Raw genomic sequence first — 15862 nt, 5'->3', positions numbered from 1 at the left:
ATTAAAAAGTTGTTTTTTTTGTTTTGTTTTTGTTTTGCTTTTTTTAAATTGAATAATACAGATCTACCTAAAGTATCTTATCCACACTCCTTATATTCATCTAAATTTAATAAATCAACATTTTTGCTACTTTTTGTAAATAATGAGCAAAAAAAAAAAAAAAAAAAAGGAATTAAAAGTTATAAACTTTTTTTTTAAAACTTCTGTCGGTCACCAGTGAGGTGTGTTGGTGACCAGTCAGGTGACGTCACGGTAAGGGGCGGGGACACAGCGCGGTAAACCAGCGCCCTGCTTTTCGCCTCGCGCACAAACACAGGTGAGAGCGCTCCGGTGCGGAGCTGCATTATGGGGAAGGTTCAGCTGTTTGAGATCGCCTTGGACAAAAACAAAGATGTTTACAGCCCTGGGGAGTCCATCAGCGGGACTGTGACGATTAAAGTGGGACAGGCGCTGCCATGCAAAGGTAAGAGAGAGAGAGAAAGAGACGCTAACCTGGCGTTACCTACCTGTGTCAACACGGAAGTCAGGCCCGAACTTTACGTTTACATGGTGCAGTCCGAACTAAGGCTTTGAAACCCCTAACATCATATTTAATAAATACAAAAAATCTTTTTTTTGTTTTGTTTAAAAGAGACTAAAAAAAGTTTAATATAAGTCCAGAGTTTCACTGGGAGTGATTAATTGGCCCCACTGGGACTGAGGTTTGTTTGTGTAACTTTCCTGACGTCATAACCCACAATAAATAACACGGTTATCATTTAAATCCTAACTGACCCACATCATATAAGATAAAATGGACATGTATTCCTCTTGAGAGATTTGTTTTTAACAGCATCAGATTATGTAGGTCTGCTTAAAAAAAACTGGTCAGACTGGTCAAGCCTTTGTCTCCATCAAACCTCTGAAGGTATGCTGTGGTATCTGTTTTATGATAATTACACACATAATACCTTTTAGTGCAGCCCACAGAATATTAAGACTGGAGTGGTAAATGCAATCTTTTAAGCTTTTGTTTTGTCAAAGAGAGCAACATAAAATCACACACACACACAAAAAAAGGCAAATAAATCACACAGATATTAAACAACAAAAATGTAAAAATAAAACAAAATACAGCAAAATTACATAAATGTAGTTAAAAAACACTCAAAGTGAAAATGCCAAAACCACTCCACAGATTACAAGACTACAATTACAATTTAATTTAGCAGACGTTTTTTAATCCAAAGTCACATACAACTCCAGTAGGTAGGATTAAAGGAGTTGCTCAACGTCCCACAGCAATTACCCAGGTTGGATTCAAACCAACACCCTCCCATTGCAAGCCCGCTTTTTTAACCATTACGCCACCACAGCCCACACAAAGAGGAATAAAGTGACTGTAAAATGACAAAAATCCTTTCACTAAAACATCAAACAACACACAAAATGACAACTAGCAACTATTAAATCCACGTAAGAAAAAAAAAACTACAATTTATTTATTTTCAAAATGCAAAGGTTTCTTTGTCCCACATGTGGAAGAGTCACTATCAAAAAGACGCCATTTGGAAAAAATGGACTGATTTGGGTGAAAAAAATCTGTTGTTCTCGGCTCGACTCGGAGACAAAAGCTGTTATGAAGTATGACTTCTCCTTTTGTTCTGTGAGCAGTGGGATTTATTAGTCAGACTGTGACTACAATGTCAAATGTTTGTGTTGTTGTGACAGGAAATAGCGGTAGTGTTTTTGACAGAGACATTTGGGTTGAAACAAAGACGATATCATATGATGATTAAATGCAGGCATGTCCGACTTAAAGATCCAGAGTAGTACATTATTTAAAGCAGTGTTTCTCAAATGGGGATACGCAATGGCACTACAGGGGGTACTTAAGAAAAAGGAAAATTGACAAATGAAAGCATTAAAAAATATGGGGTTTTATGTTTATTTTAAGTTAAAAATGATCATCACACTGAATATTACCAGCAACTCACAAAATGGCAGCAAAAACACACAAAATAGGATAAAAAAATATACTGAATAATGAAAAGAACAGAGATACAACAATAAAATACCTCAAAATGACACCAAAAACACACACACTAAGAGATAAAAATACTTACTATTACCAGCAGCATAGAAAACGACAACAAAGACACAGCAAATGAGAGAAAAATACACAAGATCACAACAAAATGCACAAAAATACCAGAGAAACATACAAAAACACACACTGAGTGAGAATGATTTAAATAATACCAACAACAGCAACACAAAAACACAAAACAATGATAGAAATTATCTTGATTATGCTCTATAATTTGTTTTTTCATTGTTTTCTGAGCAAAATGTAGCCAAAAAAGTTTGAGAACCACTGATTTATAGTATTTGCTGCTTTTTTTCTCCTTTTTCCCTGAGAGGGGACGGGGCCCTGGGAACAGCAGAACTCCGTTTGCGATGCTCTACTAATTTCTACAACAATGGCAGGTGTCGATTGGTAAAGCAGTTGACTCCACGTGACGCTCTTTACGTGCTGATGTGTTGCACACGAAACACAACAGACTTTTCAGTGAAACACGGAGACATAACATTGTTGTAAAAACAGGAAGTGCACCCCTGGCACATGTGAAATCTTATTAAACTTAAAATCCAAATATTACAGTACGTGGTTGGTTAACTAAAGTGTTGAACACTGCTATCCTTCCTGTTCCCTGTTGTCATTCTGCTTGTGAACAGGAAACGTGATCCTGTAGGTTGGAGTATCTGACTCTGTGTATTGTGGCAAACAGCTTGTGTATGTGCACATATGGCTGATGGGCTTTGTCTTTGTTTGCCTCGTTATTGTCTTTTTTCTGAGTGTGAAACATGAATCTGCTGTAACTTGGCCCCAAACGATTCATCGATTAAACAGACTGAACAGATGAAGAACTAGTGTTTTTCCTTAATAAGACATAAATAAGCATAAAGACTGCAAAATGTCCAAATATTCTATTAATCGGTTAAAAATGTATTGATTAAATGATAACGAAAAAATGTCATATACTATAATCCAGCACTAGCTTCATCGTAAGCCTACTGTTACTGTTGAGTACTCATGTTGTCTCATATAGTGTAACTGTAAATTATGATTATTTGACCTTTTTTTCATTGTTAATCAAATCCGCTGTGGAGGATTTTGTAACTTTAATCTGTTTTGCGAAGCTCTAATTTTAGTTTTCTTGAACTTTTCAGCAGATATTTTCTTAAAACCTTTATTTACCACTAAGGTGTGGCAGGCTGTCGATCTGATTGACAATCTCAATAAGATTGAAATAATTCCTCACATGGGGAAAACCCCACTAAAGGCTCATTCATACTCAGGCAGACATCCATGAAGCGCAAATCTCAAATTTGACGACCACACAGAGTCCGCTGTGTCACACAAGAGTAAGACACACTGCTCTGCATGTTTTTTTTAAAGATGAGGACAGAGAAGCGCTAAGGATTAGGGGTGAGGGGAAAAATCGATTCACGTAAGAATCGCAATTCTAATCGTCTGCGATTCTGAATCGATTCATAGACTTCAAAAATATTTGTTTTGTTAAAAAAAAATGTAGTTATTTTTTCATTACAAGCAGAAACACAAAACCAAAACAACAAAAACAGACAAAGTACAGGACTTAAGCAGTTATACAATTATTGTAGTCACTGAGAGTTGAGACTTACTTCTGGAAGAAAGGGGCAGCTGACCTAAGCTTTTATTTAGACAATTTTATTTAAGCAAGTCATTTCTTGTACAATAAGATATATTTTATTTGTTTAGCAAGAATAAATGTTACCTTTTGCCTTAAGTTTGCCTTTGTGTGTTTACATAATTGGAATCAGTTTATTTAAAATGATTTTATACAAACTGTATGGATTTGATGCCATAATTTGCCTTAACACACTATGCATTGTATCAATTTTTGAATCGAGAATCGTTTGAATCGAATCGATTGACCCTAAGAATCAGAATCGAATTGTGAGACACCCAAAGATTCACATCTCTACTAAGGATTGTGGGAAATGTGTGATTTTTATGGCCGAAACACCGAAGAAATGATTAAATGCCAATTATTAATCCTATTGCATTTATGGCAATGACTGTGTACGAAACTTACTAAAATGAATCCGTTGCAGATGTATAGATAAATATTAATGCTTAAATAAACAAATGATTCCAACAATGCACTATATAATGTGTAACTCGACCCCTGGTCTACTTATGTGTCGGTTCTCTTCTGTGTTAACGAGATTGAAACTGTTATAGCAGAGATGGGCATCTTATATCACAGCAGGGGCCACAAAAATGGTATTGTGGCTGACATGAGAAACATATTGTGAGCATTTACAAAAATGACTAATCTGAGCATTAATAAAGGTTTTTAAAGTCCTTTTATGTGTTATTGTTTTGTATTGGCTTATATATTGGTCATTTTGTGTATTCTTTAGTTATTTCATGTATTGCTGTTATCTTATGTATTTGTTTAGGGGCCGTATGTCGATCATATCACATCATGAGTCATCACTTTCTCTGTGCTCTTTGGGATGCTGTATCAGGGAGTGTCTGTTTGAAGGCTCTGGTTTGTTGACATTCTTCTTCAGGTGGAGCTAGTCAGACTGTCAAATTGTCCCGTCACAGAAAAAAAGAGTGATGGCTCGGCAAATATTTACACTGAAATGATATCCAGAACCTAGTCAATAAGAGTAGGACTTGAAAATCCATTAATCTCTGCATGGATGCATGTAAATATTTGTTTAATTTCATACCAGGAAATAAAGAGTTTTTACTGTAATGGTTTAAAGTTTGTCGTCAGAAGTGACTCTTTGAGTTTTGTGATTCTGAGGGTGATTTCACAACGGGATAGTCAAATGGGTGGAGAACAGGTGATGGTTTTATCACCTTGATTTGGCTTGGTGTGTGTTCTCAGTGCACTTATTGATCCGCTCCAAGCAGCCTTGGATGCAGTTGAATTAGCCATTTACTGTAACTATAGTCGAGACCTCTTGACGGAACAAAATCCTAGAGTGATTTTTAACAATTCTAGGAATCGTTAGGATTCATGAGTCCTGAATTGTTACAAAGATTCAACTTTTCAATGTGAATCATTTACCCTTCCATTTCTCATTAAGAGCGGATTATGGATTTGGAGCAACTTAAGAGGACATGAGCTGTGTAGGACCCAGATATTGTATCTCTAACAAAGGAATTGCAACACTGTGTTATTGAGGGGTGATACATGCACAAGATGTTTGCTCAGTGAATCATTGCTCAAACAGCAGAACACTTCACTATTGCTGTGTGGTACCTGCTTCACAAGGATAACAACATCTTTCACATAGGAAAACTGAGAAGAGAACATACGTGGTGCCGCGGAAGAGCAAATACATTCACATGAAATCTGATACACCTGGAAACCTATTTATTCCAACCAGTTTCTCTGCACCGGCAGGCAAAAACATGACGGACACACACACACACACACACTGGCTTTTTCCTTTGTTTTCTGACATAAAACATACAGCTGTTCAATAAGTTCCTAACTAGTAAATATACAGACTGCAACTACAACCAAATCAACTATTAATTAAAGCTAATTTTCTGACAGTTTGTGCAGCTGAACTTGAAGATTAATCTTTGTGCTCTACATAAGCATCCTTTAGACTTTTAGACTGGTTGCAAGTTTCCAAACTGATAGTTATGAAGGATCGACCAATAATCATCACGCTTATAATATCGCTAATTATATATCTGTCTCTATCTGCCTGAAGTCACTATTCGTGGCTATGTTACAATGTCCCTCCTTCTGTCTCCACTGATTGGCTGTCACCTGCTGTGTAGCCAGTCAACAGCTTATTTCATTTTTATATGCTACAGTTCCCTTTTTTACTTTGATTTTATAAAATGTAGTGAACCATTTTCTTTATTTGTCTCAGTGACTTTAAAGCTGATATCTGGAGTTTCCGAGAAATTTATGTTTTTATGATTGTTTTGAAATGTGAAAAAATACCTAACTAGTCTTTTACTATGGTCTACTACCAGTGGTCATTTATATACATTAATGTATATTAGTCCCTCCTTCGTCCCATTGACTCCTATACAAATGGAAGCGATTGCCGAGTGCGCTCGGCCAATAGGCTTCGACTTCCTGTTTTTTAGTCTGTCAATCAAAGTCAATGCGGAACTGTGCACGGAAACAAGGCCGCGCGTCACAACAGCAAACGAGTAAATATGATTTTGGCTCTTACCTGACCTATAGACCTATATCAATGCGACCAGGTTCGACCTTGTTATGTTCCGTGATGCGCGTGCAGAAAAGTAGAGGCGTGGCTTCTGGTAGATTGCAGTGGCAGTGGGAGGAAGTGAGGCTGTTTAGGGCGAGACATCGAGACGTTTCTCAAAAACTCCGGATATCAGCTTGAAGAGGTCTCTGCATTTTTTGTTTTTATATAATTAACCATCCAACATTTGTGTTTTTTATGGTGTTTTTTAATCACAGATCATCAGTGTATAAAAACAAATGGTATACTGTATTCAGTTTAATCCCAGTTGTATTATTCCAAATTTTGACATTAAGATTAATCATTATACAGCAAATCAGTTCGAATCAGTTTCCTTGATTACTAATAATCTGTATCGGCTGGAAAAAAACCCTTATCAATTGTGGTGAAAACCTTTCTAATGACAGACCAATAAAACTATTATTCAAATCTCACATAAGGCAGTAAACCTTGAGGAAACCCTGCTCCTGTAATTAAATCTCAGTAAAGCCGAGTAGACAATGGTTTTTATTCATGTCAAAGACTGAAGGCTCATGTTAGACCTTCTGTTTGCCCTCTCACCTGCAGGCATCAAAGTGAACTGCCACGGCTTCTGTGGCATCACCACCAAGGTGAACGACACCTCGTGGACCTCTGAGGAACAGTACTTCAACAGCTCCATCTCCGTCGTAGACAAAGGTACAAAACACACCGTGTGGCTGGGATTTTTCAGATCTGATAGGAAAACTGAGATTGGATTAAGTGCAGACAGGAGAAACCAATGATCCCTGTTTCTCCTGGATGCTGGGAAACAGCAGGCTGATTGTTTGTGTCCTCTGCGTCCCACACAGGAACTCTGAAACAGGGAGTGCACACTTTTCCATTCAAGTTTCTCATACCAGGTAAGGAGTGCAGAGTGACAGGATGAACACTGTAATCTTTCCACTGTGTGTGTGTGTGTGTGTGTGTCTCTGTGTGTTTCTGTGGACATGTCTTGGCATGTTCACCATCCTATTGTTCAGCAGTGTGGGAATTTTTTCCCATTGTTCCCAGGGGTTTATTGCACTAATTACCACCTTTTATCAGGCCGAGCTAGTAATCTAGAAAGGTTGGATTTAGAGGTTCCTGTCTAAGAGTCACACATTTGAAACAAACTTGCTTTGAAAGTATTTGCAGTCCACTCCTCAGCAGGTCATCAGTGAGTGCATTCTCACACTGCTTCATGATGAGTAGGAGGAGGAAAACGAAAGCTGCTGACAGACAGGGAAGTCTTATCCATGACACAATAGAGCTTTCTACATACTTAACGAGAACAGAGTTCTTTGTTCTCTCTCGTACGTCAGTGGTTGATTTGATTTCATTCCATCAGCCCCGGTTTTAGACCTTCATGGCTGTGATAACTCCTTTCTACCTTTCTATAGGTCGTTAACATTCTCACACAATCTTCATATTTCATCGTACAGTTCATGTCGTTGTTATGGAGCTCTCTCACCCAGCGGAGAACACAGACACTCTGTGCTCTCTCAGACTTTGTTCTGTCTCCAATCAGCTGGAGGTCGCTTTTCTCCATCACACTCGTCATGCACTGAAACCCAAAACCAGCCTAACTGGTATTTTTACTGCTGGGAACTGCAAGTGTCTCCTGAAACGTGTGTGTGTGTTCATGCTTTCACGCTGTGAGAGCCAGCAGGCGTGTCAGGAAATTTACCCTGATAACGTATGATAATAAAGCTAATACAAATGTTTTAAGAGTGTTCAAAATTGTCACTTCGCCAAACCTCACATGTTTGAAGTCATTAAACTTTGCGTTGTGTTGCTCACAGCCACAGCGCCAACATCCTTCGAAGGAAACTACGGTCGGATCATTTACAGAGTGCGAGCGTTCCTCGACACGCCTCGTTTCTCCAAGGACTACAGTGCAGAGAAGCCTTTCTACCTGCTGCGTCTGCTCAACCTCAACGAAATACCCGATATATGGGTGAGGTTAATGATCAATATGCTGCTGCACCCTTACTCATGTAATTCGTCTGAAAGGTCAGTTAGTAGGTAAAACTGTACGTAATGGTGATGTATTTTAAAGCTTTTAGATACAGATATGCATCAAATTGAAGGTAACACACATGATGCAAAGTATAAGTCAGACATGCAAATGCACTAAGTGACAACAAAAACTCGCAAAATGACTCTAAATATGAACAACAGTACACAATACACAAAACAACAACAAATGCACAAAAATGCACAAACAACAAAAATACACAAAATGTAAAAAAAAAACAAAAAATTTCAACAAAAACACTCAAAATGATTTAAAAAAGAATGACTCCAAAAATAAACAAATCGACAACAAAAGCACATGAAAAGACCTCAAAACATCCTCAAAATACATTATTAAAAAATGAAAATACACTTAACAAAAACACTTTTCCCCCTGTATTAACATTCAGATTATTATTCTAAATGCTGGCATGACGTTAATGTGACCATCAGAACAGATAATCGCACTTATGTGGCCTCCACTGTAACAATAATAATAATGCATTGGATTTTATATAGTGCTTTATCATAGACTCAAAGTGCTTTACATTGATGTGCATTATTCTTTCACTCCACATACAGGAGTGGTAAACTACTATGGTAGCCACAGCTGCCTTTGAAACGATATGTCACACAACTATGTTCCTATAAATTTGGAATTACCGGAAATGGGGGGTGGGCCCCTCGGCCCCATTTAAAAAAATAAATAAATAAATAAAAAAAAGGGCTCTGAGCGTCTCATCATATTCATTCATACAGTATTCATATCAAACTGCATTCCGATCTAATGAGAACTAACAGAGGAGTAGTCATTTGAAAAATGGGACCCCCGGACATGTACGGGGTAGTGGTCCCCATTTATATATTGGTATGTGCCAATGATTTGGTAGCACCAACTGTTGTAAGATTTGACTCGCAAATAAATTGAGAAATCAACTTTTTTTCTTGTTTTTTTTTTTCCCCCTGGGCCCCAAATCAAAAATGAGGCTCCCAGCTTCGATGCGTACACATCCATAGATTATATCTACCACATTTCAGCCCGATCCGTTCACGAATAACAGAGGAGTGGCTATTTTAACTAGCGTACACAACAACAACAAAGTGAGTGGCGTTTTGAGTTCGGTAGCCTGGCCTAAAAATGACCAATTGTATTATATAAATTGTAATAATGCCACACTAAATTGGAGTTTTATCTGTTTTTAAAATAAATCAATTTAAATAATGCTTAAAATGGGCTAAGAAGCCAAATGTCATTGATATTTGCACCACATTTGCATTATTTACTCTTATTAGATATATACTATCTTTTATTTGATTTAAGTTTAAACTCATTTATGAGTTATATGTATGTGGCTAATCTTGAACTTTAAACACAAGTGGGATATGTACTGCTCCAATAAAGTATTAGATATTAGAAATTTCAGGCATAAAAACAAATAAAAAAATGAATTTCATTATTTTAAATAAAAAATGGTATAATAAATGGGAGTAAATATGATGAATGAATACTTTTTGTAAATTCCATATTGACTGATTTTATTTTATTTAAAATTATTCAATGTTATGTGATCAGGAGGAAAAGCTGTTTGGTTGGTTTTAATTATTCATAATTAACTTTTAGTGCTTGTAAATACAGATTTTAGCAGTTATGATGTGTAGGTACACAGTAACAAGCAGGTAAATTAACTTTTTCAATTATAAGTCCGTCTTCAATTATCCATGTTCAATTACAACTAGATTATGATTGCGATGACTGGCATTTTTTCCAATTTCTGAAAGTCAATTACAATTATTTTTCAATTACTAAAGTACAATTACAGTTAATCACAATTACTGAGCCTGAATTAAATAATCACATAAAACTCAACTTCCTCTTGTGTTAGCTTTCTGTTAGCATCTCTTACGATAACGGGTCAGACCCATGTCTTAAATTAACTGTAAAATATACCCAAAAAAAGTATCTGTCATTCAATTTTTTTTAATCTCTTGGTTACGTTGTTAGGCTTCCTTATCCATGAAAATATAGATGTTGATATTTTGGTGTGGGTGTCGGTATACCCCTCGATTTCATTATTTTTATTTTTCTAATGATAAAAGGATACTAAAGAGAACTGACTGGTACATGAAACATATTTTAATGATTGTTAACTACGTATGTATAAGCCATAGAACTGTAAATTTAAATAACTTGTTATTAATTATCAATTGCGCAATTACAAATATAATTTACCCCAACCCTGGTAACAAATACTCCTCATTTCCATGTCGCTAAGGTCAATCACTGAAAGACAAACCCTCTGTGTGTTGTTTCAGGGCGTCTGTGAGTCTGAGGTCAGCCAGGAGTTCACCTACATGCTGGTGAAATCGGGTACGGTGGTCCTGAAGGCCCAAACGGACATGAAGGGTTACACATCTGGCCAGGTCATCAAAGTGACAGCACATGTCCACAACGATTCCGGGAAGACCACTGGGAACATTTCAGCCAGCCTGATGCAGGTACAACCGAACATTAAGTCTTTTCCTAGGGATGCACCATAATTATCTGTCTGATAAATGTATTTACTCGTTTCTATAACTGAAGAAAAAAAATCAGCCAATAAGTTGACCGGATTACATAGCCCCACCCCTTTAACCAGTGACCCTGCTCAGCCAGCTCCGCTATGTGCTTAGCTAACCAAAACATGTGGTCGCTGGTGTAGAGATCCTTCAGTCTCTGTGGAAGACAGCACATTTACCTTCTTTAACTCACTCACTGCCATTGACGTACATATACGTTATTTCAAATCCGAACGTTCACTGACATTGACGTATATATACGTCAATTGTGTTTTTCAACTGGGGTTGCTAGGATACAGTGTGACGGAGTTCTCCCATGAATATCAGGCTTGTCCTATGATGTAGTGACAAACTGGTTCCAGAGCATGTGTGGAACTAACTGGACTATTGAGTGTCTTGTACAATTCTGACCCAGATAGCAAAATAATAATATTTTTGCCATCAAAAGCCCGGTCTCAGTGTTGTTTTTGTAGTTTTATAGAGCAAAACCAATGTTGAGGTGTCCCTAAAGCAGGGGTGTCCAATTCCGGTCCTCGAGGGCCACTATCCAGCATGTTTTAGATGTTTCTCTCTTCCAACACACCTGATTCAAATGATTAGGATCGTTATCAGGCTTCTGCAGAGCTGGATGAGGAGTTGATCATTTGAATCAGGTGTGTTGGAAGAGGGAAACATCTAAAACATGCTGGATAGTGGCCCTCGAGGACCGGAATTGGACACCCCTGCCCTAAAGCAAAAACAAATAATCAGTTTCAAAGTCACTGAGTTTTTTTTTCAGAAAAAGGCTTTTTTTCTCAGCTTTTTGTCACAAACTGGCTATTTGTGTGAAACTTACCTATATTCAACTGCTGATTATGGAAAAAGTAAACAAGCTAAAAACAAAATTATTTTTTCTGATGAAAGTGTCTATTTTTTCAGATTTTAGATTGTCATAGTGCAAAATATTCTGTGGGTCTTTAAAAATCAGTCAAAATGCACTGAAATGGCTGGCAGTGAGGGGGCTATTTGTTCTGAAAATGGCTGGCAGCCAATGAGGTAATATGATTAAAGAAAGGAGAATGTTCATCAACATTATGCACACGGTACACAACACGGTAAACAACACGACACCCACAAAACAACAAAATAAATAAAAAATGCTTTTTAAAAAATGAAAATGGTAAAAACAAACACCAACAAAGTAAAGAAAAAGATACAATAACAACAAAAATGCAATAAATGGCACCAAAAATGTTTCCCAGAGGGTTCAAGTCCCATTAGGGATAATAAAGAGACTAATTGCTTTATAGCATTTCTCACATATAAAACAAACAAGGACACACAATATACAAACCATAATATGGGAAGTTACAAAAAAGAACCCGACAAAATGTGCAAATAAATACAATTAAAACCATGCAAATATGTATCATAAGTGCAAATTAATACTCAAAGTGCTAAGTGCCATTAAGGTGCTTCACAGCTGTTGAAGGAAAATCATAATAATGACGCCATTTGGAGGGAATATGAATCCACCACTGTACAGGATGTCAGAGAAAGGCTGAAAGATATCGTAAAGATGATGACAGGGTCTCTGAGGTGTCTCAATTTGAGTTAGGGAAAATGTATTATTAATCGCATATTTTCATAACCTTTCTGTGTGCTGGATTTGAGAAACTTTAAATAAGTAACCTTCTCCTCTCCGTATTGGTAGAGAGTGACCTACGAGACCAAGAAGCCCACCCACGACATAAAGGTGATTGCGGAGGTGGAGGGCGGCGTGGTGAAGCGCGGCAAGGAGTTGGACTGGAAGGAGCAGATCATCGTCCCTGCTCTGCCTCAGTCCTGCCTCACCGGTTGCGAGCTCATCAAGATCGAGTATTACATCAAGGTCAGAAGATACCCATAATTTGTTTCCTCTGCAAATTAGTCCTTCATTTAAAATTCCAGGCTTTTGTAATTTATGATGATTCTTGTACAACTGTAGAACTGCCAGGCTGTTAAACAGCACACAGCAATGCTGAGTATTATAGTTATATTATATATTGGTTGTACAGCAGGAAAAATAGTATTGTTTTACATTTCTGTCCTTCCTCAACATGTTGTTCTGGTTTCAGGTCAGCTTGAAGTCTCCTGATGTGATGCTAACACTTCCCATCCAGATCGGCAACGTCTCATTGGATAAAAAACACCAACCCTCAAAGAAAGCCACTTCTCCCCCCACTGCTGAGGAACCAGCAGCCTCCGCCGTGGCCCCAGACGCTTCCATGGCCGACGGCTCCACTCCTCAGCTCCCTCCTCGCCCTGCCCCAAAACCGGCCCCTCGCTCCAGGGTATCCTCCTACATTCCCCCCAGCGCTCCCCCAGCAGAGTACGCACCGGAGCCGCACAACGACAAACGCCAGTCTCAGCTGGTGTCGCCCAACGCCTTCAGCTACGCCCCCGGCCTCCTCTTTCCTCATACCCAACAGCCGGGCCCCTCTGCACCCGCCGGGCCTGCGTTCGTAGGCCCGAACCCAGCCGCCACCGTGCTTTACCCATCCATCAGTGGAGTGGTCCCTGTGCCATCGCCACAGGGGCCGCCGCCGAATTACAGCGCCTCTGATTATCCACAAGGTTAGTGCACCGAGCTCTGGTTCCTGGAAGGCTTTTACTACAGGTGCTTTTTAAAAAATTTGAGCAGCAGTGAAAACTGGCGATGCTAAAAATCACCTGGTGATAATGTTAATGATGACTGAGTCTAAGTGTTTCCTTGTTGTGAATCAGTCATGTGCTTTAAGTGACAATACATTTAGCATTATATAATAAAACAACAATTTGAGATAATTCTATGACTTTAATGTGGGACTTCTAATCAATTATTACTCATTTTTTCCTACCCTTTTTAACAATGATGTCGGCAATTTTGTGTGTTAGTGTAGAGTAGACAAACCCCTTCTTTGAATCATTAAATTCTTTTTCTACTGCATAAAAGTAATTTTTAAACAGAATGCCTAAACGTTTGCCTTTGTGCTAATATTTACAATATTTAATTACCATATATACTTATTAATGACCCCATAATTGTATTCAAAGTACAGTTTTTGTAGTACTAAAACAAAAAAAATCATGTTTCTTTATCCGTTAGCAGGATTAACATCAAAGGTACTCAATGGATTTTGACAAACTTTAAAATCTAGATTTGACATAGGCAACTGCTGGTTTTCGGGGGAAATGTGGCCCTTGATCTGATTTGGTGCAGCGCTCTAAACAAATGACTCTAAAAACATACATGACACAAAAATACTAAACATTTACACAAATTCACAAAAAATATACCAAGAGACATTGAAAATTAACAAAAGTACTCATACAAAGCACAAAACAAAAATAAAAGACCACACGCAATGAATCCAGAAACACACAAAACAACAGAAAAAATACACAAACCCTTTGTTCATTCCTGGTATTAATGCTTGTATTAAATGCTGACATGATTGTGGATGATGTCTTCAGATCAGATAATCACATTTTTGTGACCCAGCTGAAGTTAAAGTTACGTATGTCTAATCTAGACCATTGAAATGTGTCCATACTGAAGGTGATCACTGACGCCAATGTGAATTTGTCTTTTTCAGAGGCTCCTCCTCCGTACCACGATAGCTACGACACATGAGGCGACTGAACCCAAGATGAGCATCAGTTCACGGATATACAAACAGTAGCTGCTGTGGAGTCCCGTCATTTTTTTTTTTTTAAACGCCAAAACTCTTCAGAGGAGCGACAACGCCAGGGCAGCATGTGCATCGGTGCCCTGTGAACAAATCCTTTCACTGATCTAACAGAGGCGTTTGATCGATAATTTTCTTCGCCTTCAGTCTTTGTTCTCTGTACTTTTAGCAGTTTGAAGGAAAGGACACATGCTGTTTTATTGGCTGTTCTTAGTCTGGCCATCAGGGGCCAGGATTTTAATAGTTGTTTTAGAACATGACGACATCTGTGATGTCACGTTTAACTGAACACTAACGCTAAAACAAATAACCAATCAGACGTCTCCACCTTGTTTTTAGTTGAACCATGACGTCATTTTTCTAATTAATCTTTGACTTGTTTCTGTTAATCATGAACATGCTATTGCTTCTTGTTCTGTGTAACATTAACCCAGTTTTAGGTTTCTGCTGAAGCACTGCAGGTTTGTTCTTGTGATTTCTCACTGCTGCACGTGTTCAGTCTGTCACTCCTGGTGGTTATTAAGGGTGGCATGTTGGCCACCTGACTGTGAAGTCTAATTTTTTTTTTTGATTGAGTTGCATTTATTTATTGTCTTCCAACTGCAAAAATAAATCTGTTAAAATGAAACCTGTGGTTCTGTTTCTCATCATCTGACTAACTTTTTAAAATGTTTGGGTTTTTTTAGGCTGAAAGACAATTTTGGAGTCTATAATCTGGAGGTTACCAGTATAGTGAAAACACAGCATGGTGACAAAGCTGGGACCTATGGTCATTGTAGTCAGATATTTTAAAATTAGGCCAGCAGTCATAACCATGTAAATTAGATACTGTACACTTTATGATTTAAGTAAGAATGCATAATAACTAACAAAAATACAGAAATGATCAACAAAAATACCGAAAATGGCAACTGCAATTATGTCGAGGAAAAAAACGACAATGAAAACCTACAAGCAACTAAAAAGACAACAAAATTATATTAAATGTATATATATCAAAAACATAAAAATACAACTTCATGACTAAAAAACAAAACTACTGGGGTGTCCCGATTCGATATTGATATTGGTCCAGAAAACGAATATCGGATTTTTATCTCTGATATATATTATATTATATTTATTCAATTGTAGAACACTGTAGATATGTGAAAGGTTAAAATGTATGTAACCAATTGATTAATAATAAATGGGTCAGTTTTTCTCATACCTACTGTTGCTGACTATTGTTCTATGTTTGAGTAACATCACTTGATCAAGCCTAACATTCCACACTACAAAATAAGTAATACAAGTATGCATGATTCGTGTTGATATCG

At 37.7% G+C, this 15862-nt stretch overlaps 1 protein-coding gene across 1 annotated transcript; it reads left to right on the top strand.

Moving 5' to 3' along the window:
• Positions 1–285: 285 nt before the first annotated feature.
• On the top strand, positions 286–15171 carry arrdc1a (arrestin domain containing 1a). The gene is made up of 8 exons (XM_028458587.1): positions 286–463; positions 6850–6960; positions 7113–7163; positions 8085–8239; positions 10612–10794; positions 12548–12724; positions 12951–13449; positions 14451–15171. The coding sequence occupies exons 1-8, from the start codon at positions 346–348 to the stop codon at positions 14486–14488; spliced, it is 1332 nt and encodes a 443-aa protein (XP_028314388.1). The 5' UTR covers positions 286–345; the 3' UTR covers positions 14489–15171.
• The last annotated feature ends 691 nt before the right edge of the window (positions 15172–15862 follow it).

The sequence above is a fragment of the Gouania willdenowi genome, chromosome 9 (genome assembly GCF_900634775.1).
Source record: "Gouania willdenowi chromosome 9, fGouWil2.1, whole genome shotgun sequence".
Lineage (NCBI taxonomy): Eukaryota > Metazoa > Chordata > Actinopteri > Blenniiformes > Gobiesocidae > Gouania > Gouania willdenowi.
The sequence above is the reverse complement of the archived record's forward strand: the minus strand, read 5'-3'. Positions and strand labels throughout refer to the sequence as shown.